Source organism: Branchiostoma belcheri, unplaced genomic scaffold (genome assembly GCF_001625305.1).
Source record: "Branchiostoma belcheri isolate BF01 breed outbred unplaced genomic scaffold, Haploidv18h27 scaffold109, whole genome shotgun sequence".
Taxonomy (NCBI): Eukaryota; Metazoa; Chordata; class Leptocardii; order Amphioxiformes; family Branchiostomatidae; genus Branchiostoma; species Branchiostoma belcheri.
In genome coordinates this window covers 103,581-127,657 of record NW_017802480.1, presented here as the reverse complement: position 1 = coordinate 127,657, position 24,077 = coordinate 103,581, and the positions used below count along the sequence as shown (strand labels likewise).

The 24,077-nt window shown below is 42.0% G+C and overlaps 1 protein-coding gene across 1 annotated transcript in view; it reads right to left on the bottom strand.

The window, feature by feature from the left end:
• The window catches only part of LOC109480900, a 55,523-nt gene extending 31,939 nt beyond the window's left edge, over nt 1–23,584 (bottom strand). Inside the window, exons 1-43 of the mRNA XM_019783241.1 lie at nt 23,305–23,584; nt 22,324–22,489; nt 21,925–22,049; nt 21,308–21,476; nt 20,691–20,797; nt 19,210–19,445; nt 18,614–18,843; nt 17,961–18,086; nt 16,528–16,645; nt 15,840–15,984; nt 15,166–15,285; nt 14,809–14,964; nt 14,230–14,346; nt 13,743–13,893; nt 13,185–13,331; nt 12,966–13,083; nt 12,523–12,676; nt 12,008–12,166; nt 11,377–11,616; nt 11,004–11,175; nt 10,558–10,688; nt 10,131–10,299; nt 9,546–9,658; nt 9,035–9,154; nt 8,386–8,609; nt 7,721–7,947; nt 7,343–7,477; nt 6,925–7,042; nt 6,389–6,530; nt 5,864–5,983; nt 5,416–5,571; nt 4,498–4,611; nt 4,217–4,367; nt 3,870–4,007; nt 3,362–3,479; nt 2,929–3,067; nt 2,417–2,557; nt 2,129–2,176; nt 1,934–1,981; nt 1,755–1,796; nt 1,590–1,640; nt 1,177–1,359; nt 11–760 (exon numbers count right to left, since the gene is read on the bottom strand). Of these exons, the coding sequence (XP_019638800.1) occupies nt 11–760; nt 1,177–1,359; nt 1,590–1,640; nt 1,755–1,796; nt 1,934–1,981; nt 2,129–2,176; nt 2,417–2,557; nt 2,929–3,067; nt 3,362–3,479; nt 3,870–4,007; nt 4,217–4,367; nt 4,498–4,611; nt 5,416–5,571; nt 5,864–5,983; nt 6,389–6,530; nt 6,925–7,042; nt 7,343–7,477; nt 7,721–7,947; nt 8,386–8,609; nt 9,035–9,154; nt 9,546–9,658; nt 10,131–10,299; nt 10,558–10,688; nt 11,004–11,175; nt 11,377–11,616; nt 12,008–12,166; nt 12,523–12,676; nt 12,966–13,083; nt 13,185–13,331; nt 13,743–13,893; nt 14,230–14,346; nt 14,809–14,964; nt 15,166–15,285; nt 15,840–15,984; nt 16,528–16,645; nt 17,961–18,086; nt 18,614–18,843; nt 19,210–19,445; nt 20,691–20,797; nt 21,308–21,476; nt 21,925–22,049; nt 22,324–22,489; nt 23,305–23,584 (6,814 nt within the window). The remainder of the gene's footprint in view (nt 1–10; nt 761–1,176; nt 1,360–1,589; nt 1,641–1,754; nt 1,797–1,933; nt 1,982–2,128; nt 2,177–2,416; nt 2,558–2,928; nt 3,068–3,361; nt 3,480–3,869; nt 4,008–4,216; nt 4,368–4,497; nt 4,612–5,415; nt 5,572–5,863; nt 5,984–6,388; nt 6,531–6,924; nt 7,043–7,342; nt 7,478–7,720; nt 7,948–8,385; nt 8,610–9,034; nt 9,155–9,545; nt 9,659–10,130; nt 10,300–10,557; nt 10,689–11,003; nt 11,176–11,376; nt 11,617–12,007; nt 12,167–12,522; nt 12,677–12,965; nt 13,084–13,184; nt 13,332–13,742; nt 13,894–14,229; nt 14,347–14,808; nt 14,965–15,165; nt 15,286–15,839; nt 15,985–16,527; nt 16,646–17,960; nt 18,087–18,613; nt 18,844–19,209; nt 19,446–20,690; nt 20,798–21,307; nt 21,477–21,924; nt 22,050–22,323; nt 22,490–23,304) is intronic.
• Nucleotides 23,585–24,077: the final 493 nt, after the last annotated feature.

The window sequence follows — 24,077 nt, the reverse complement described above, 5'->3', positions numbered from 1 at the left end:
GAAAACTCACCACAGCCCCCGTCTATCTCCACGGTCCCACTCGGACATTGGTACTTCACAGCCATCGCCGTGAACGAGTCCGGATCTGCCCGGTAGGTTTGCCCGTCCACTTCCACAGCCACGTTCCCAGCCGCCACCTCCGTTTCGATATCATCCACAACGTTCTGTAAGTTTTGCTGAGTCTTGCTGATGCTGTCCTCCAGGCTTCCGTCTGACGTGTCTGGAATGGCCTTGACTGCGATGTCCACGTCTACACCGTATGTGGTCTGTCTTTTGACCCTGTTGACCATGATCCTGCCACCAGCTTTCTTGACCAGTTGTAGTAAGGCGTCTTCGTCATTGTTGACTTGCTTCTTCACATGCAGAACTTCTGCGTTTCTTTTCTCTCTGTTGGCTTCTTTGAGCATTGCCATCTCTTCTTTAGCTTGTTTCTTCAGTGCCTTTTTGTGCGAGAGGTACGACATGATTTCCCGCTTCTTTAGAGGATGATTCTCTTCTTGCAATGATGCCTGGACGTTCGTTTTACTCTCAGTATCTGATGCTCTTCGCTTTCGTCCGCTGCTAAAAGAGCATGACACTGTCATCTGGTTAGGGTCCTCGCACAGCCTAATGTTATTCTGTACCGCCGTTTGGCAGATGCCGTTGCTTTGAAAGTTGTCGATCAGGCTTGCTCTGAGAGAATTCATGGTCGATGTGGTACAAGGGACTGTTGAAAAACTGAAGGACACGTTGACGGAAACTGTTTCTGGTGTTGCTAGTCCTGCAGATGGAACAAGAAATCAGGGATTTGGAACTTCCGGGAAGTAGATAAAGTTGAGTTAATGATTTACATTACAGAATCCACCACTACTGATATGAATTTTTAATGGTTTATGTTTCATACATTCTTGTTGACCACATCCCTAAATCTTGGGCATATCGGGTGAAGAATGTCAACCATGAAAGCCTGCCCCCCTATTCTCATTTTGGAACCCAAACATAGCAAAAATTAGCGCCACCCAAAACAGTACTTCCGCCCAAGAGGAAATGAAAATAGATACGCCTCAGTTCAACAGACAGATACTGCAAATAGCATGCAAATTTCACATCTCTAAATTTATAGTTATCTATTTTCAATACACGTTGGATGTCCAAGAATACAACTGTTACAACAAATTCATTTTTTTTAAATCTCACTTGTGCAGGTGTAATCCTTGCCCATGTCCCAGTTGCCACTTGGGAGGCACTTGATCCTGCTGACTGACGGTCCGTAAGATGGCTTACAGACGACGTTACACGTCTTGACGTTAGCTGTGACCACGCATTGCCCGAAGTCACCATCAGTGACAGATGGGAGGGTTTCAGGAGTGCAGGCGATTGCTGGGAACATTACAATTTACATGAAGAAATCAATGACATGTACGATTCCCTATGTACAATGAATAAATCAACATGGTATTGAGATTGTTACGTAAATCTTACACTGTCATGCATATAAGTCGAACACTGAATAAAATTATGGTCATTGGATTATTCTTTCCACTGCCATTATATCGTGATACTTAAAATCGTTCTTGAGTCGATAAGAACACAACACCGCGCATACATACCTGGTTTGAACGTTGTACGAGTTGTTGTCGTCTGCATAGCAGTAGTTATTACTGTTGAAGTAGAAAAGCATATCAATAAAAAATAATTCATTCTCCTACAATACGTAAGAATGCAGTCAGCATGGTTGATGACATTTGAAAATAAGCTTGTAACTAGGGACATACCTGGTGGAATAGGTGGTGTCGTCTGCACAACAGGAGTTGTCACTGTTGAAAAATCAAAGCAATTCGATAATGTGCTCCACAAACACTTTCGAAATGTTCTACTAAACATGAACGCAAAGTAGCTAGGATAATTGATCATGTCAAAAAAGAAAGATTGTGACGTTTAACTAGGTACATACCTGGTTTAGATGGTGTAACCGGTGTCGTCTGCCTAGTAGTAGTTGTCGCTGTTGAAAAATCAAGAGAAAATCGATCAGATTTTCCACAAATACATTCAACATTCCCTACTAATTATGAACACGTACGCGAGAAAGCAGCCAGCATAATTGGCCACTTTTAAAAAAGAAGTTTTTAAAACATAACTATGGATATACCTGGTTTAGATGGTGTAACCGGTGTCGTCTGCACGGCAGGAGTTGTCACTTAAAAAATCAAAGAAACTGTTTTCTACAAATACTTTGATATAGTTTTTTGTTTATGAATTAAATAATAGACTGCACTATTAACCCATACATACATACATGGCGAACCACATCATTGAGTCGAAGTCTACCGGGTCAGAACCCTGACGGTAAATAAGTTAAAAATAATCTTCGCCAACTCATTTCAGAACCCAAACATACAAACGTAGCATAAACTGGCGCCACCCAAAACTTCCGTACCTGCTACAGTTGCTGCAGGGTTGTAACATGTCAGGTTGTCTGCTTGCATCAGATGCCCTTCTGTGCAGGCGCAGACTTTATCGTCAGCTGTTGTCGGTAGACACAACTCATTACAGTCACCATTCCGCAAGTCGCATGGACCTGAGCGAAAAAAAACGTTACTTTTTTTTACCACTCTGTGTTGTTGAGACCTTGGGTAACCTTATCCGATGTACTATGGACGATTGTTGCATTGCTATACAATGATCAATGGCAACAATTGCCATCAAATGACACTCTCTTGTTTAAATGTCCAAATATCTCTAATGTCAAAGGTCTAAGAAATTTCTAAAATGTGATGAAAGCTCATACACACATTTCTACGTACATTGTTCTACTTACAATAAATAAAGCTAAAGTAGAAAACGAACACTTGGCAATGATTAGATAACCATTCAATCAATAACGTTAACCAGCAAATGGTTAGCTTTCTATGTTGTTTTTCACGCACTTTGCATACTAGTATACAATACCTCTAGAGAGTGGCTGTTCACTGCCGTCGAACACACGGACACTGTGAGGAGTTGTCTGTAGCTGGACCACCTTTTCTAGCGAGCTTCTCAACCCGATACTGACGGTCTTGTTTGTGCGGTCCGTCCAGAAATTAAAATCCTTTATGAAAATGATAAAATGAAAATTAACGTTATCAGTAGCAAATTGTATGGACATGTATCAGTTCTTCTGTTCTTAACCCATCCTCTCAATACAACTTAGGATGTACTTAAATTATAAATTAATCGTTAACTGCGACAGTTTATCTTTTTGTTATACCTGATCGAACAAAAGTGTCAGGTTCAGATTGGCAGGCCAGTCTTCACATGTTTCGTGCCAGTTTTCTTTTTGGACCATTTGTCCCTTAAATTGATTTTCCTTAGTATGTCCTGCCAGGCCTAGTACATTTTGTACCTTATAGACGGCTATTCCGAAGAGTTCTCCGCCGTTGCTTGTCCAGCGCAGTTCGGGATCTTCGCCACGAAGGTCGGAAGCCATGACTGTCCCGGCATCACTATCAGCCCAGTATACCCTGCCAAAACCAAGAATTGTTAAACATGTCAGTCATAGAACATGTGCTGAGAAAAGACCCAGATGACTTAACAGGAACAGCACTACATTGGACACCTGGAGGAAGGAGAAAAAAGGACAGTCTAAGATCACTTGGCCAATAACAGTTGCAAAAGAGCTGCTGAAGAGCTTCAATCACACTTGGAATAGCATCTAGAGAACAGCCCAGGGCAGAGGGAACTGAAAAACCTTTGTTGCTGCCTTACATGCCGGGACTGGCATTAAGGGCAGTAAAAAAAGAAAGTAAGATAATCCCATCCAATAAGTTTACCCTTATCAATGAAACAAAAGAACACAGAAGAGGTATCAAATGAGTCTGTTTCTAGACTAAGTATGACTCAAGTAAACGTACCAACTGTTGAGAAGGTCGAATGATATGCCAGCTGGGTTCTGGACAGACTCATCGGATTGTGACGACACGATGACTTCTTTGTCGGTTCCTGCTAATGTAGAACGGAAGATACTGCCGGTTTCCGTCCAATACAACAACCTAGAAGTGTGATAGGCATGAGTTAAGCTATTTTGGTAAAATTTAAAAGAAATACTCGAGGGAAAGAAATGTACGAGGTCAGTACAAGTGCAAGTAGACATGTAAAAAACTTAATAAGATAATTTTCCAGCAAAACGAACGATGACACTATCACATAATACGTTGCATCTATGCTGGTTGTCCTACAAACAAAATTCTGTATTTCTTACCTTTGTTCCGGATGTACAGCGACTCCACGTGGTTGAACAAGGCCCGACAGAAGAACCTTTCTAAAACTCCCATCTAACCGTGCGACACTGATGGTTCCATCATTTCTCTCCGTCCAGTAGATGTTGGCGGCAACCCAGTCAACCGCTAGTCCTGTAAACACAACGTTTACAAATTGAAACTGCTGAAACTATGAAACTGCCACCATTTTCAGTTAACAATTTGTACAAAGGAACAGTAAAAAACGATACTCAGCGTAGTGATTGGGGGAAAGTGGTCTAACCTTCTATTCCTTGCCCTCCTGTATAAATCGTCAAAGAGGAATTCGTTGTCAAGTCGTATTTCTGGATACTCTGCGTCCCATCGTCCATCTCTTTCGTGTAGTAGATTGCTTTCTCTGATAAGACGTAAGAAATATGTTGTGAGTGTAAGAACTAAAATGTATGATGATTAACGACAAACCTCATATATAACATGACATAATAGCAGGAAGATTAGCTGGCTCAGAGTCAGGAGGAAGATTATAATAATAATTATAATTAGCTGGCTCAGAGTCAGCACGATGATTAGCTGGCTCAGAGTCAGCGGGACGATTAGCTGACTCGGAGTTAGCAGGCATATTAGCTGGCTCAGAGACAGCAGGAAGATTAGCTGTCTTGGAGTCAGCAGGACGATTAGCTGGCTCGGAGTCAGCAGGAAGATTAGCTGGCTCAGAGTCAGCAGGAAGATTAGCTGGCTCAGGGTCAGCAGGAACATTAGCTGGCTCAGAGTCAGCAGGACGATTAGCTGGCTTGGAGTCAGCAGGAAGATTAGCTGGCTCGGAGTCAGCAGGAACATTAGCTGGCTCAGAGTCAGCAGAAAGATTAGCTGGCTCAGAGTCAGCAGGAACATTAGCTGGCTCGGAGTCAGCAGGAAGATTAGCTGGCTCAGAGTCAGCAAGAAGATTAGCTGGCTCGGAGTCAGTAGGACGGAGCTGGCTCAGAGTCAGCAGGAACATTAGCTGGCTCAGAGTCAGCAGGAAGATTAGCTGGCTCAGAGTCAGCATGAAGATTAGCTGGCTCAGAGTCAGCAGCAAGATCAGCTGGGCCGGAGTCAACAGGAAGATTTAGGGCCACATCTATCCTACTCATCCACAATGGCATACAGTCCTTTGTCAAATATTACGTTTGCTTGCAAAACTCTCCACGCAATAAACACCCACCGTTGTAATTGAAATCCATTGCAACAGTCTTCCCTCCCCTCACCAAGACAGTCGGTTTGGAGTCTGCAGTTCCAGGCAGATCCGCTAGGTTGTGCGGGAACTGCAGTATGCCCTCATCCGTGGACACAAGCAGAGCCTTGGTGAACAGGTGGTCATCTGGGGAGAGTTATTACTGATTCATAAGCTGTTTTGGGGCTCATGTTTGTTAGTAAACACAAGTGAATGGATTTGTTTGGGGCGATGCTGTGTTAGATGTCTTATCACGATTGCTAGTGGTTTTTATGATACTAAACATTAAAAAAGTCACTTATGTTAGTAACTCAAGCTTTTTTGTAACAAAGGTCTACTTTTACAATACATCTCAGGGAGAAGGCAGAATATCACAGGGGGTATTTCCTTATCAATTTTCTGTTAGCATAAGCAGTAAAATGTAGCATTCAGGACTTACTTTTCACACATGTTTGTTGATCCTGCGCAAGGCTGTAGTCAGTTAGACAGAGACACTTGTGTCCACTTTGATCCCCAACACAGGTGTGCTGACAGCCACCATTGTTCACCTGACAGTCGGCTTGTTGCAAAAAAAGCAAAAGAGACTCTTAGTAACACATTGTTGGATCTTCCTAATATCGAAATAGCCCTTGGATCACATTACTACAGGATATATAGCAAAATGACACTATTACCAAATGTGAATATAAACTTAGACACTATCTTATCCAGCACAATTCATATGTAGTTATGTCCCTGAGTGGATTAAGGTTAGGCTCAGGCATGGTTCTGGATAGTGTCAGCATATCCAAAAACGCAGACTTGCCCCAGGCACGATTTTGGATACGCATGGACTATCCAGAATGGTACCTGACCATGGTCCTGGCCTGGAAAAAGCACGTTTCAGGACAAATGCAATCTAAATCTACAGAACGTCAATTTTATTCCGACTGTTCATGTTCACCACAATTGTCAGGAAACCTACATTGACTTTGAGGTTGCCTGCTCTCGTGAAAGAACTCTACTGTCATGATGTTTTGGCCTCTGGGTCTGATGAACGTGAGGGGTCGTGAGTCGTGGATGAAGTTAATGGTGGTGTCTGACCAGTCAGACGCCACGATCTCCTCCTGAATGAGAGAAATGCACAAGTACATATTTGTTAAATCATTGAAGCATGAATCAAGGACGTTACTGGCACGAGCTTATCCAACCTACTTGAAAAAAAAACTTTTGGAGTGAATGTTTTCTCATTCTTTCTTTCTTTAATCAGAGCTAGACAATGCTGAAATTCACTGTCTTCCTGCCTACAGGAAGTTTATTCCTCAAAGATATCAACCTACATTTAGAAACATGAGAAACATTGCTCCAAGTCAAAGGAATAAACATGTATGGAACAATGAGAGATAATAAGGGATAATAAAAGCATGTATGGAACCATACAGAATAACAAGGGATAATAAAAGCATGTATGGAACAATAAGGGGTAGCATAAGTCCTCGGCATTGAGCTAGCTTTACTTACACCGTCAAATGTGATGTCGTAGAAATGTGTCCCCGGTAGAGAGCAAAACTGTTGCCGATTGCCGCCGTCGAAGTCACACGAGTCTATGGTGTCACGCCCGGTGTCCGCAAAATACAACCTTAGAAATTAACAACACAAAGTTGGTTTTAACATTAAAGGGATGCATGCATTTTGTTAAGGATGGTATATAATTATATTCAATGGTATCACTGGACCAAATCAAATTACATCACTTGTACCTGCAAATAAATATTCTAAAATAATGATAAGTGCTGATCAAATCAAGTACATAACAACAAAATGTTATAGCCAAAGAGTAGAAAAGTATTTCGCTGTAAGAATAATACTACTACATAAGAGCGTACTAGGACTTATATCTAGCCATAGTGCCATTCTTCTATACCAACGTTAGACTAACCTGTTGGTGGCGTAGTCAATCACCAGACCGCTTGGTCTTCCAAGATCAGAGTCCACGATCACCATGCGATCTTCTCCCGACAACGTGGATCTCTCAATTTTGGGCGACTGTCCCCAGTCACTCCAAAACACGAACCTACGAGTTAAGGTATTCGAAAGCGATTAGAACCAACTCATCAGATTTAAGCTATATTGCATCAATGAATACTACTTTCATTGACAGAAAGCCAACTAGATGCTGCAAGTAAAATTACTGCTAGTTGCTTTAAATATCATCGTGACGAAGTAACTATAGGATGGGAATATGTCGATATGTCCTGGGGATACATATACTAAATCCTTGAATCACACTCTGTAAAAACGTTTTCGTAAAACGTACCCTGATGATGGGTCCACGGCGATGCCTCTCGGTTTGTCCAGACCAGTTTCAGCGATGATGTGGCTGTTGCCAGTACTGCTACCCAGGTCATATGATACCATTGTGATCCTGTTGTAGTTGAAGTCTGTGTAGTACAGATTTTGGTTGATCCAATCCGTGGCGAGAGCTTCTGCTCCAGCCGAGATTGCGGTCAGCAATGTTGTTACCATTCCTGTCCTAACATCAACCTAAGAGTGTATGCAATGAACTAACGGTGAGACATGGGACATTATAAATTCACCTTGAGCCTATGCATATTATTGTTTCCATGCCTACCTAGTTGTATGACTGCATGGGTTATAGGGATGAATAGTCTCCGCGTAACCAAGAACGCACTACTCGATTTTCCCAGGCACTGTTCTAGATTAAATTAAGCACGAAGACGTGGCCATTGCACACAGGCTACAAATTGTCGACGAAATCTGCAGGCCGTCAAAAATCAAAGTAAAATGTTGAACTTTATTCCAACACAAGGGTTACACAGAGACCATTGTCGCCTTCATCGCGCATTTTACTATGATTACTACAAACACTACACACTACCAAAACTACTCGAAATGTTTACATCAAATTAAAAAAGATTATCACTACCTTAGACCATGCACGTTTCGATAATAATCATGTACCTGCTGTATCTCCTTCATTCCAATGTCAATCCAGAAGATGAGGCCTTGACGAATGTCGTAGTCGAGGGAGACAATGACGGAAGGTGGCCTGGCCGACATGACAGTGGTGAGAGGCAGAGACTGGAAATCTGGAGATCTGACGATACTGCTGTTTGCTTCCAGCGCAGTGAGTAACGTTTTATCGTCCACCTCGTTTATCCAAAGAAAGCTTGGGGACTTTATCTCTACATATAAAAAGAGAAGGATAATCAATGGTCAACTCTGTGGGATGGATGAACAGTTCGTAGTGACATGCATCTTCCTCTTCTTACGTTCAAAACAATTAAAGTCAATGACCTGGTCAGATCAGACGACTGTCACCATGGTAACTGGTGCTGTAGCAGACACCCTGTGGTGTTGGTTATATTTTGTAGCAGGGCAGAGTTGATCATGAATAGCTGGTCTCCATTTATCATGTATGAAGGCGTTTGAGTAAGAATAAACAGACCAGTAGTTTGTCAGGCTAGACTAAAGCCAGACCAGGTGAAAGTAAACATCATGCATTTGCTTTGTAAATGGTAGCATTGTACTTTGTATCTTATTTGCATGGATATAATTTACATGTGATTAGATCATGAAAGACTGTATGACCGTCGATGCTCATACTCACCGGGAGGAGCACAGGTAGCGTTGTCACTCTGAAGATGGAAGTAAGCTCTGCAGGCACAGGTTCTCCCTCCAGGACGGGCCAGACAGATGTCCTGACAGCCACCGTTCGACACTGAACAGGCTACGGGTAGGGTACAAGTGACTTGTTTAATTCTCACATTATAACAAGAATACCTTCGCATATCAAATTTTAAAAACGGATTTGATCAAGGTTAGACACAACTGTACAGATAAACACACTTGCATGTGTCTGCACTCCTAAATTAATTCAGCTCAGGCATACCATATTCTATCATTCCAAATTAAATTCTGGATAGGTTTTCGTTCTTTCTTTTATGTTTTATCTCTTTCTTGCCAAGCAAAGTTAGCCTGGGTTCCATCCTGGTTAGTTTACGTCCGCTCCCACAGTCGCTACGGTTGGTGGTAGCGACTGTGGGAGCGGACGTAAACTAACCAGGATGGAACCCAGGCTAAAGCAAGGTACGCACATATCACGTGTTGAAGACCCTTACCATTGGAAACATCTGTCGCCGTGTCAGGACTGTACATGGCGATGCCGCGCAGACTGGAGAAACCATCCGCCACCACGCGACTCGTCGTCTGGTCGGATTCCGATTTGGAATTCCTAGAATCGGAAAGAAAAACTTTTTCGTCAGTAATCATTTCACCCAGATGGCCAGACAGCAGTTAAGAACGTCAGCAGTTGAAATTCTTTGCCAAACATCACGCTGCCTTACTGACTGACTAAGCTATGGGAGAGAGTGAGTGAGTGAGTGAGTGAGTGAGTGAGTGAGTGAGTCAGTGAGTCAGTGAGTGTTAATCATTAACAGAAACAATGTGAGTATAGATATGATTTATATTTACACATATAACATATCAAATGCTTTGTTACACAGTCATAAAGTAAAATGTTAAAATGTTAATTTCTTGATATTTTTTTTATAATTTGACAGTAGCCGTGATCGTGAGTAGGAGCATATAAATTTCTCAGTGTTGATAAACCTATCAACATTGCTCGCTCTTTGAAGAAACATGGTGCACGCGATTTTAGTCATAGCAAAAAAAACTTTTAAAAAATGCATATCAAAGGTACTTACGCTCCTATATAACTGTCGGATGAGCTTGTCCAGAATAGCTCATGGGCATTCAAGCTAAGACCATAAAACCGACCGTAGGAACGGGACAGCAGAGTTTGCCGGTTGTTGCCATCCAGATCAGAGCTCTGTATGTTGTACAGCCAGGAGTCACACCAATATAGGCGGCGTTCTGTGGAGAAAATACATTTTCATTACATTAACAAACTTGTCATGGATTTTTGTACCTCTATCCCAAAATAAGGTACTAGTATCTACACTTTAATCCAAGTTTGCAGATGCCTTTACAAAATGGCTGAATTTACGTTGAAGGTAATATTACAGGCATGAATTTTGTACTGACCAATTTTTAAATGCAAAACAGATTAAACAGATTATCAAATACAAATACCAATCAATTTTCGTCATAACAACAAATGATGAAACGTACCAATCAGATCTATGGTGATCCCGACTGGACTATCTAGATCGGTATCGACGATCACTGTCCTATCGCTACCGTCCATGGCTGCCCGCTCAATCCTCGGTGTCCAAAAGCTCTCATCCGTCCAGTACATGTAACTGTTGAAAAGGAAAGAAGGGGTACATCAAAAAGTGTGGTTTATCCTTGAAATACGTAAGATGCATATTAAGATGAAGATAAGCGAAGGAGAAAATTTGTATATACTTCTCATATTATAGTAAATAATGCATAGACCTTAAAAATTCTTCCAATTGTTCTAAAAGATTATTTCCATCCCATACTAGCCACACACTCTTGTATCAGGTACGTTTGCCTTGTGGGAAATTGTAGTTTTGTACCAGTAGATGCAATACCTGTACATTGCTGTGCAATTAAGTTACTACTGACAGTCTTTATTAGGCTGTGGTACGAACCCTTCTGTTGGATCCAAGACGATATCACCCGGCCAATTCAGGTTTTCAGACACGATAGCTTGAGCATGACGTCCGTCCATTCTTGCCACGCCGATAATTTCTGTCCAGTAATCTGTCCAGTAGATGTTCTGTCCAGCGTAGTCCAGAGCTAGTCCGTTTATTCCATATACACCTAGTAACGCATAAAACACTGGACAGTTACAGACTGTAAACATTTGAAAAAGGTTAACATTTCTACAGCAGATATTTCACTGTAGTAGCTTGTCAGTATGCATTTACATTTAGACTTTCACACTAGCATATTGTGCATCAAACACATCTAAGTATAGGGTGAGCAGAGGAATTTCGCCTAAGACAGGCATATCATACTTACTGACTTGGGTGTTGTCAACAATCGCCTCAAACCCAGAGCCATCTCTTTTAGCCCGATAGATTGTCTCGTCAACCCAGTCAGACCAGTAGACAAAGTCTGTTTGTACATCGTAGTCGAGGGCAAGGGGAGCGAGGGAATGTAGCGGAAGTGTGACGTTTGAACCGGAAGTGACGTTGACCTCGGTGATGTAGCCTGTATCATGATCGGCTACCAGTAGGAAGTCTTCGCTTGAGGTCCGAACTGCAACAGAACAAATGCAAAGAGAAAAGGTATAAAATGAAACTTAACATCTTAGTTAGGTATTTTTGATGACTTAAGATAACAAGATAGCTTTTCATACAGTCTGTTTTGATTAAATTACAATGGAGTTTATTGCATATTCATACCCCACCGGAGCTAAATGCAGTTAGTAGGCTACATATAAGTACTATGATAGGGAAACTATGCTATGTTCTTTATCTTTTTTTATGTTTTACACGTTTCTTCTCTCTTCTTGAGACATTTACATCTTGGTTAAATGAAGAAATTAAATGTAAGAACCTGTCATCCTTTGTTAGGTGTGCATACTTCTGTTCTATAACTTTATCTCATTAACAAAGGTACTGCGTAAATCAAGGATCCCCATGTGTACCTGTTGGCGATGGGGTGGTTGGCATGTTGGTAGGTCTGACGTGAGAACAGCTCACAGCGTCCGCCTGGAGGTAGCGCCCTTCTCCACAGGCGCACACGCGACTGTTTTCCAGTGGCAGACATAACTCCATACATCCGCCATTCCGCTGGTCACATGCACCTTTTAATATAAAATATAACAAATGTTTCTGAGAATAACTTTTGTTTTCGTATCCTTGATACTGCTACAAAGCCTTTGTTTTAATTATCGTTTACAAAAGTTGTCCTAATACAGAAATAGTATTAAACAAATTGAATGTCGATGCTTACTTATCGTTTCAAAAGGTGGTGCTGACACCATAAATACCATCAACCAATGTTGTTGTTTTGCATATCGTGCCAATACCAGCGACAACCAATGATGATATATCTTACTCATCGTTTCAAAAGTTGTGCTCACTCCAGAAATAGCATTAGTTAATGACGATGTGTTGCTTATCGTTTTTAAAGGTTCCAAGCAATGATGATGTGGCTTACTTGTATGTAACAGCTGCTCTGTGTCATCGTAAACCTTGATGTTGTATGCCGCTGTCGACAATGCTACAGTCCTGCTGTCGTAGTGGGTTTCTCCGGAATATGCCCTTCCATATGTCAAGGTCTGGTTGCTGTTGTCTGTCCATAGAGCATAATCCTGTAAAGAAATAAATTTTTGAACAAAATAAATAAGTTTTATGAATATTGGAGGAGTATCATAATTGTTGCAAAGGCTTAAACAATGCAAATTGTAAATCAAACTGATGGGATTCTAAGCTTTCAGTACTCCACGATATGGCCAGAAAATGTAGATGACTTGGAACATTAACTACTTGTGAGCATAATTAGTACTCGTAGAAGTACACCGACAGTAAAACTTGAAGACAAAAGAACGCTAGTAGAACAGAGATGAAAGTCGAGGTAGAAAAACAGACGGAATGCCTTACCTTATAGAAGGCAACGCCAAAAAGTTCCGCATTGTCCGCTGACCGTAAGGTCCTCGCGTACCAACCGTCAAAGTTACAGGACTCCACACTTCCTGGGTTTGTTGTCACCCAGTATAACCTGCAATGTATCATCACTGTGTTACCAAGGTATTGGAGTCATCCTCTGCAGACATGTACATATGCTAAACATGGAAGCTATAAATCTACAAGAAGGCGTACCTTTCTTCGTTGTAATCAATGGCCAAAGCAGTGGGACTCCCAGTCAGGTCATTTGTTTGGGAGGAGACGAGCACCATTTTGTTGCTACCGTCTGGAGAGGCCCGGGAAATCTTGGGGTTCGCACCAACCTCTGTCCAGAACACGTACCTATACGAAAAAAATAGTGGTAAAATCATGGAAGCAGTAGCAAGCTAGCAGAGCATATCTTTAGTAGTACTGGGATGAAAAAGTAATGTTTTGGGTGGAACCATATGCATTTTATGCTCGGTTTATTTGTCAGGATTCCAAAATGAGTTGGTGGAAATAGGAATTTCAATTCATTGACAGGGTTTTGAGGCAGTTTGCCTTGGGTTCAAGGATGTTGTCAGCAGAAATATATGAAACACAAGCCATGGTGTAATAGCAGAATAAGGTTCGTCTTACAATTGTGAGCAATAATGCATGCAGCATTCTATTATGTAATTCGTTAACGCAAACTATATCTACCTTTCGGAAATCTCTAATTTTTTTGTAATAATTTATTCGTTTGGAGTTTTACACTTTCTGCATGGCACTTACGATTGTTCTGGATGCACTGTGATGGAACTTGGCTGGCCCAGGCCGGACATCAGAACCTTCCTCAGCGATCCGTCCAGTTTGGACACGTGGATCCTTCCGAGTTGGCGCTCGGTCCAGTACAGGTTGGAGGCCACCCAGTCAACGGCAATGCCTTTTATACAAAGAATGAAATGACAAAGTGTTATGCATGACTAAAGCTCTTGGGGCCCTAGGGACCATTAATTAGTTCCTGAGATGACACCAGTGGATCAATTGATGGATTGATTGATTGATGGATTGATGGATGGATTGATTATATTTTCAGGACCTAGCGACCTTTCCGTTGGTCAACCTCTGATACCAAAATGAGACTCGAGAAATAATAACTAACGTCTGTACATTGTCTGTAATGTATTTGAAAGCATAGACGCTGCTTTACGTTTGCTCTCCTAAAAAGAAAGGCCATCGGAATAGGAGACTTGAGTTTAGGATAACGAAATAACTTTACCTTCTATCCCCTGTCCATTTTGGAAAACCGTCATTGAACTGCCTTCGCCGATGAATAGGAACCTCTCTATGGTCTGTGTTCCGTCGTTCTGCTGTTGTGTGTAGAACAGCATCTTCCCTGTGGGAACGCAAATCGTCGAGGAGTTAGATGAATACTACATGGTGGTGTCAGGAACACATCTGCACACTGATTATTATGGACACAGCATAACTCTGAGGGGTATAATGTACAACATTAATGTAGACAGCCAATCCGCCAAAAAAGCAACTGGATATGATTCTGGATATGATTTTCCAAAATCATATCCAGTTGCTTGAGTAACTGCTTCTTGGCGTATCGTAATACCTGGATGTCTAACGTTCATCGACATAGCCCGTCAACCGGGACGGTGGGCGGTATCGACTTCCTAAGGTGCCTTACACACTCCCCTGACGACATGTTTCAGAAAGACTGACGTATGACGGAAGTGATTTAGATAACCTATGAAGACGGTGATAATCGTTTGCTTAAGAGAACGTTTTTCAGTTAGCTTTTCATTCCATCATCCATTTATCACAGAGTGGCGTTAAAAAGACACACCTGCGTAATCGAAGTCCATAGCGAAGGCTTTGGTTCCTCGCACGATGTAGGAGCCTGTCCAGTCGCCGGCTTCAGGCAGATCAAGGAAGTTGTGCGGCAACTGAAGAATACCAGAATCGCTTCCGACGAAGACGGCCTTCGAGAACTGATGTTCGTCTGTGTAAAAAATACAATTAAGTCGTCTTAAGACTTATATAGGAGGTTTATTGCTTTAATACAGTTCTTACCATTTACATCTGTGTTCTAGAGCTTTAAAGATTGTCTGCCACAAGAAATGTCTAGTCCACGTCGTATTTCGCATCTTCAAACGACACACAAAATGGTCTTACTTGAAAACGAAATACAAAATGTTCTTACTTGCGATGCAGGTATGGTTGTCCTCGGCCAGGTGAAAATTCAATAAACACAAACACCTGTGTCCGTCTGGGTCCCCCACGCAGGTATGGTTGCATCCACCATTGTCCACCTGGCACTCCGCTGGACAACGGAAATAAGGCACAGATTACACATTTTACATGTGTTGAATTTTGTTGGATCTTAGTGGTAGTAGGCCATACCAAAGTCCCTGTCCTGTACTGAGTCAATAAAGAATCTGGTTACTGACATCTGCAGCACAAAGGAAGTCTCTGCCTTGTCTCCCCCACGACCTGGTCGGTCTAGAGACTAGGTAAGTCTACTAGGTGTATTTCTACCTTCGGCTAGAAGGTCATATTTTTGGTACTATATTTGTTTGTTTAGGATGTTTGTTTGTTTGGATGTTTGTGCTTTAGCACCAGAACTCGAGAAGCTACAAATGGTTTGTCATGAAATATGGTACGTGGCTAGGTCATGGCCTATCAATGGTACGATTGGATTTTAGAGCCCCTGGTGGCTTTTCTTGGTACTCCAGTAAAACGTGAGGTTTTGATACGTCATTTTCTTGTCATGCTATGGTCACAACGTTTCATAGCAAGGACGTCGTGGGTGACTAACATACCATAATCATCACACGTTCATCGCATACAGTCTATGTATGTTTAAATGAAACCTACTTTGGCCTGGTGGCTGGCGACTTTGGTCGAAGTATTCCACCCCATACACGGTTCCGTCGCCATAGTGTAAGAAACTACCGCTCGTTTCACCTCCGTACAGGAAGTTGATGGAGTCATCCGCCCAGTCAGTCGCCGCGATGCTCACCTGCACATGGTGTATGCAAGAAAAGTGTCCATCAGTTTCTTATCTCCAAGCAGATTCTGTGGGGCATGGGTAGTCTATATTGACCGCCTTGATCCAATATAGACAACCAATATACTATAGACTCCCATCACCCCACAGAATCTGCTTGGAGATTAGTCAGTTTATATCTTTTTAATCTTTAGCATACTGAAGTGATTTGTGGTTATAAAACAATCTGTCATTTCCAGAAATCAGTAGCCTATTTTGGGTGGCTGAGCAATGACTTTGTATGTTTGTCTGGATTGAATCGGTTGACAGCACTTGGGTGGGGAAGATTGACAGCCAGAATGACAGTCATGATTTCAGACAAGGAAGATGACTCTGGCCTGGAGCCAAGAAAAATTCAGGAAGCCGATGACAGCATAAGGGGCCCCTTCGATACTTCCCTGAAGTCTAAAATCTCCGATCTCGTTTTTTTAATTATGATACAAGTACTTTGACTTGGCAGGAACTTAGTTTTCCTTGTTAATTAAGATAATCATGAAATCACTGCGATATCCTTACCCCATCAGTTGTGATGTCGTAGAAATGTGTCCCAAAATATGTAAAGAACACCTCCCTGTTGTCACCGTTTAGATCACATGATTCGATTCGGTCACGGAACGTGTCTGCCCAAAACAGCCTGTAAAATCACAAATAGAATTAAAGTTACAGTAATAACGTCTTCAGACATTCCTCGAAGTAATAGTAAATGGCTGTTTAAAACGGAGGTTTCAACCAAAGATTCATTTTTCATTGTTCAAAAACGCATTTTCCTAAAGCTGTCATAGAGTTGAACTGCCTACCAGCAAGGGGCATTCTCACCGAAGGGTGCTTGTGTTGGCTATACAGATACAGAAATAATCTTGATGACTTAAACGGATTGAAGTTTAATTATAACAAACTATTCATAGTAGTCTTATCAATTGTAAGATCCACAAACCATTTCTCTCCATAAAACAACATCTTGGATGCATTGGTGAAGATTACACATCCAATATGTTGTACAAAACCTTTGCTTTACCGCTACTTGAATACTGTGATGTGGTCTGGGACAACTGTAGCACAACCAACAAGCAACGACTACAGATTCTACAGAACCGGGCTGCACGAATCATTCTCAGACGTGAATCGAGATCGAATGTGGGGGAACTGCACCAAGCACTTGGATGGAGTCAACTGCAGGAACGAAGAACACGCCACGTTTGTGTTATGGTGTACAAATGTCTCCATGGATTAGCCCCGAGCTATCTACTGAACACGTTCAATTATAATAATCAAATCCACAACTACCACACTAGACAATCACATCTCCTGCACAGACCCAACTACACTTCAAAAGCAGGACAACGTACCTTTGCGTACAGGGCAGCAGTAACATACAACTCACTAAAATGTAACGTAAAACAAGCACTCACACTTAAAGCCTTTAAAGACAGACTAAGATCTGAACCCATCTGACACCTGACTACCCAATGACGATCTCGACAACCTTGATTTAACTATGTTTATTGATTTGTTTGATTTTTTATATGATTCATCATTCTTATTTTCAATTATTACTACTATTTTTGTATCATTTCCTAAGTTACTCGGAATTTGACCTCTGGCCCTCCAAAGACCATCGACCGACTGTTGTGCTTAATTTATGTTGATTTAATTTATGTTATATTATCTTTTCTGTATCATTGTTTGCATTATATTCTTGTTTATTTATTATGGGCTCTCTTGGAAATCAGCCCTGCGGGGCTGAAGAGACTACCCATACGTTGTTAAGATAAATAAATAAAAATAAATAAATAGGTAGTAAGATACGCCAAAAAACAGTTACTCAAGAAATCGGTTATGATCTTGGAAACGGTCAGACCTTTCAGGTAGCATCCGCTACCTTTCGTCAGTGACACCAGGAACAACATCACGGATTGTGTAATGATGGCTTTGAAGTTAAAGATTCCCACCTGTCGCCATTAATGACGAGGCCACTGGGGAACTGGATGTCTACTATCACGATTTTGGTCCGCTGCTGTCCTGACAACGCAGACCGCTCTATTGTGGAGGTACTCCTTTCGCTCCAGAATAGGTACCTAGTTAGTGAAACATAAAACAATATTACGTTGTCATTCAAAACTAATTTCAAAAGCCCCATGCAGAGGGTACAAACTTTATCCTGATCGCGTAAGCACAAAAAAGCCGATGGTCGACTTATCAATTATAGCACTGGTCGCTGGACAAAGTTTTAATGTATGTATACATGTATAATATGTATACATGTATAATAAAGTAATAATACAGCGTATGTGTCCATATCGATGGGGTAGTCTGTGCAGGAGGCGATCAGGCATTTACATGTTCATTGTATCTACAAAGGAGCTCACTGGCTCTTATAGCTTCTCAAAGAGTACATCGAAGAACCTTTCGAAGAGCACATTGAATAGCCTGCCCTTTCAAGTACCTTGCAAGCCAGGTGTGCGACAACAGCCGCGATTCGTAGTCCAGAGACACTAACCACTTGACTGTCCACCCTACTGCCTATCTTGTATTGTTTTCATTAAATCTTGGGGACACATTTTCTTTTCACGTCTAGTGGTATCAAAAATGTCCAGCTACATACCCTCTCTGCGGATGAACGGCAATGCCGCGGGGTCTCGACAGGCCTTCGTGGACGATGACGTGGTGCCGTGCCGGTATGTACTTGTAGCTGACCACGCCGATCCAGTTGAAGTACGGGTCAGTGTAGTACAGGTTCTGGTTTAACCAGTCGACCGCCAAGCCCTCCACTCCGGACGAGATGCCCTCAAACAGAGTGGTGAAGGACTGGATCTTGCTGTCTTGTGTATCAACCTGACAGTGAACAACATATACAAAATTCTTCAGTCAATAAGTTCATGATTTACAGATAGAATGGCAAGCGGTCAAAAGGTGAGACACAGGAAATAGCCATTATTAGAGCATGCATGAATTCTGGACATGGGGGACTTCAGGAGGCCGAGGACTGAATACTATAACTTCCGGGAATTCTGAAATCTATGTACTTGGCGCGTACTTAGAAACAATACAAACTTACACGTTGTGAAGACTACCGCTTTTGAAATGTAAATCCATTATATACAATGAAACAATACAAACGTGTATCTTGTAAAGATTCTTTTGAATGATAGTTATATTACGTACTACGGAACAATACAGGTCTACGTCGAGGTATCGTACCGTGTGTATTTCCCTCAGACCGGTGTCCACCCAGAAGATCAGGTTGCGCTGAAAGTCGTAGTCGATCGCCTCTATCCTGGAGGGTTCAGCAGAACTGAAGAGCACGGTGACGGGAAGATTGCGACCTTGGTCGTCTAACTCCCGGATGACGCTGCCGTTTCCGGGAATCATCTTCACTGACGTCACGCCTGTTCTGTAACTGTGGTCCAGCCAGAGGTAGCTCGGAGACACAAGATCTGTGGTAAGGGTCAAATTTGTATATCTGTATCTGTATAGCCGGTATAACCACCTTTCGGCGTAACACACCAGCTTCTGTATCTGTATAGCCGGTATAACCGCCTTTCGGCGTAACACACCAGCTTCGCAGGCACGCTAACTCTAGACTTTGTTTAAAGCTATCTAGTGACAATGCCCATACGGTACTTCCACTCTGCGATAGTTCTAGGAAAGAATGTATGGCTTTTACTTCTTCACGACATAGTATGTCTGGACATACAGAAAAAAACATCGTGACATCAGAAATGTGTAAAAAGTGTAACAATGACTAGACCTGTAATGCAAATAATGAGAAGAAAGGATTAAGACGTAAGAAGTGCTGCAAGATGAATTGCAAAGAGTTTGACGTTCCCATGTCTTTTCTTTACATAACAGTACAGATGTATTACACACAGATAACGGTTGAGGTCTATTTTCCTTTGTAACAATAGGTTCAGTTCAGGTCGTCCTAATGTGAGGACGACCTGAACATGACATGAATAACAAAGAAATTGACATTATTATACTGAAATAAGGAAGAATTAAAATTTTCTCATTTTTCGTGTTACCTGGTGGAAGACAGTTCATTTCATCTTGGTGCAGTTCCCACAAAGCTCGGCAGGCGCAGGTCCGTCCACCGGGACGCGCCAGGCACAGATCCTGACACCCTCCGTTCGACTGAGAACACCCTGGTAATACACATCAACAGTTGATTGCATTTTCTCAATAGAACATGTCACAACAAGAACTGGCAACTTTCAGACTTCAGATAAATATTTTGGGCTTTTGTGAATTTATTGACATTGGAACAACTGAGAAGATTGTATGCCCCATCGGAGGCTTTGCCCGCTAACATATAGATGTACATGTATTTTAATCGGGAATTTTTCTGAAACAGTGACCTTCAATCCGACCATGGAGTTATCTCCATGATCCAACCTATATTTTCTGCTGGGTCCTACCTGGGCAGATGCTGGGACCATTAAGTTCACCACTTTTTCACATACCTGTGACCTTTTGACTTTTTGTTATGCTGCCAGTCAATCTTCTCCCACCCATGTGCTGCCAACCTACTCTGTCCGGTCAAGCACACACACAAACACACGGACACACCTACCCAAAACAATACTTCTAAATCATTACCTGGAAGTAACAGATATCTTAAATAATATCTCAACAAAGAGATACTAGTATATTGATGAGCATTTCTAACAGACGATACTTACCATTGGTGACATCCACAAGAGATTCCCCGGACACGTAGATGTCGTTCGGTGTTCCCAGGCCATCAACAAGGACGGTCTCATTCTGGTCCAAGTTCGACCTCGGCAACCTGTGAGTAAGTAACTCATCATCGTATTGTTTCTAGAATTCTGTAACAAACTCGCATATAGTTACTGCCAGTGGAATAGTCGGCAACGATGGAGAAGGATGTAAGGTAAGAAACTATTCATCTACACAGACAACAAAATGCACCTAATCTGCTAAGAAATAAGCCTGGCTGCCAGCCTTGTTAGATTTTTAGTACGCTCTCTTGGTCGCTACCAAAAAGACAGAATCAACACATATTGGTCTGTAGTTTAAATATTTCCCAGATTTTTAACAGGCGAGCTGATTGGCCAAACCTGAGCCAATGGGGTATGGGGTCAGCCAATCAGCAGAGGACCCACCCAATACTTGAGGTTCTTACGGCGACGTCGTCACAAGAAGGATAGAATATGTGTGCGGGTTCAGTCTTTTTGGCAGAAAAGCAAGCCGAGAGCGTGTACTAAAGCTAAAATGGTTGCAGACATACAGTTGTCAGAGGAGAAGAATCTATCTACAACAACATTGGGTTCCTCACATCAGGATTTGGTCATTTGTCCAAGACGTCCAGTAGATGTTGTCGTCATCAATGCCAATCCCAAAGAGATAATTCCCGTCTTCGTAGAACAGTCGGCGAATGTCGTTACCGAGCAGGTCTGAACTGTAGAGGCTGTAGGCGTACCCATCACTGTAATACAGCCGGTTCTCTGGATCGGACGAAGAAACAAATCATTCATGTCAGTCAGGACGAGCTCAAGAGTCGCTATGATTATCCAAATGTGTATTGAAAATGTACATACAAAGAAACAAAAAGAAGTTTTACTTTTTTGTTTCTTTGCATGTATATTGTACACAGAAGATGTCTCCACCAGACTCCTTTGCAGGCTGAATAATAGTCTAAATCGGCATATAAAGGGATATAATTGGTAAATTGGCCAAAGGAGTTAGCCGGCCATAGTAGGACTGCTTTGCCTCATTCTATGGTCAGCTAACTTATCAATCAATCAATCAATCAATCAATCAATCAACCGTGGGCATCAAGGGTATGCCGCTTTTGACAACATGTATTTATTTAGCCTGTAAAGGAGTCTAATGGAGACTAGACGCACTGTACGATAGAAAAATTCCTAAAGGTCTTAAACTTTGTAGGCTCACCTTTGTAATCTATAGTGATCATGTTTGGATCCGTCAGGTTGCTGATGATGGTTGTCTGGTTACTGCCGTCCATCGCAGCACGGTCTATTCTAGCATCAATTCCCCAGTCTGTCCAGTACATGTATCTTTAAAATGGAAATTTTGAGAAAGTCAGAATATCTTAAAAATGGCTCTTTCAGGGCTGCAAAACAAAAAAAAACATATTCTGAAAGAGAAAATCTCTTTGATATTGACATTTACTGCCATTTCTTAGTACACTTTCATCATCATTTCATACTTAAAGCTTTTGAAAGAGCCCCAAAACAAGCTACCGTTTACCTCAGGCCGTGCAGGGCCGTTCATATCAGGAATATACGTAAAGAGTGCTCATGATTTTTTTTACAATCAATGGTAAGTTACCCGTTTCTTGGGTCCAAGACCAGACCTGCTGGACTCCCGACCGCCGGTGACGTCAGAAGTGACCTAGCGAACGTTCCGTCCATCCGGGCTACCGAGACCGTACTGGCTATCGAGTCGGTCCAGTACACGTTACCTCCCGCGTGGTCCAGGGCCAGGCCATAGGCGGCTGGAGAGGAGGTGCGCAATTATGAAAAATGTAAACTGTTCTCCAACTCATAAATTTCTCTCACCGGAATTTTAGACTTAATCACTCAGTCTTCCTCACCTATTTGACCCAAATGCTGTAGACACGTGATTTTTCCCATGTGTGACGTCAGCAAAGGGTCAAAGGTTGTCTGAAGTCGATATCGCCCCCCGATAGCTGAGGAAGACTGAGTGATTCAGTCGAAAATTCCGGTGAGTGAAATTTATGAGTTGGAGAACAGTTTAATTTTTTCATAATGTAATTTACCAACTCATGCTGAAGACGTGCGCGACTTTCATTACATTGTGAAGCTAGTTTAGACTGTCATTTCCAACACAATGGATTGGACTTACCCACATTTTTTACTTTACAACTTCAGTCTTTGTCAAAGCATTCCCTTGGCAAAGTCTGGAATGCTAAGTAACAGTCTGTTTTGTAATTTTGTCGGACATGAAAAACTTGTTTGTATATATCTATAGGTACATATATCATGTAACTGCGCCTACATTTTATAACGACAATAGTTTACTTATGGCAACTGTTTTTATCTAATTGAGATTCTTTTCACATGTAAATTCGATTTTAATTCAGTCTTATACACACTGCTAAAACGAATAAAGTCATCTTGTATCTTACGTCGATGAAGGTAATACGATACGCCAAAAATCAGTTACTCAAGCAACTGGATATGATTTTGAAAACTGGATATGATTATGAATATGACGTTTTCAAAATCATATCCAGTTGCCTCGAGTAACTGCTTTTTGGCGCATCTTGTATCTTGTAAGAAGACTCACCATAGACGCCATCTGTGACAATGGTCTCCATCCCACCCCCATCTCTTCGTGCCCGTTTGATATGTCTGTCCCACCCATCTGACCAGTACACGAAGTCAGTCGTCGGGTCGTAGTCCACGGAAATCGGGAATCTTGGGCCTCCCAGCGGAAGTTGGAACCTTGAACCGGAAGTGGCGTTGACTTGAAAAATGCTGTCGAGGATGTTGTCAGCGACCAATAGGAAGGGTTCTCCGTCGTCACGTGAGCCGAGGCTCCCTGATTGGTGAAAAGTGACGGACATGATAAAGTTGAAAAAGAACATCATGAAAGGACGTCAATGAAGGTTAAAGAGTTAAAGTTAAAGTAACTTGTTCTTTCCCGCGTCAAGTGACGCATAGGGCAGCGCCCATCTCCGTTTCAACAGCCCTGGGCCACACATCAGTGCAATCATTATACAGCGGGGCTAGTCCACTGGTAGTGTCGTGTGTTAAACTCCCATACTCCAAATGCTGAGTGATAAGCAGAGAAAGCAGTATGTACCATTTTAAGCCCTTTCAAATTTGTATCTTATTACCTGGATGAACGTTAGACTCGACTCCAGATAATAAGATACCAACTTGAAAGCGCTCATACATAACACTGGATAGATTTTGAAAACGGTCAGACGTTTCCTGTAGCAGCTAGGGAGGCGACTGGAAAGACTATAAATCGGCCAAACAGAGAGATAACATGCCAGGGGAGTTTGTCTGCTGGGAGAGAACATTTTGCCGCACCCGAATGTTCTCTCCCAGCAG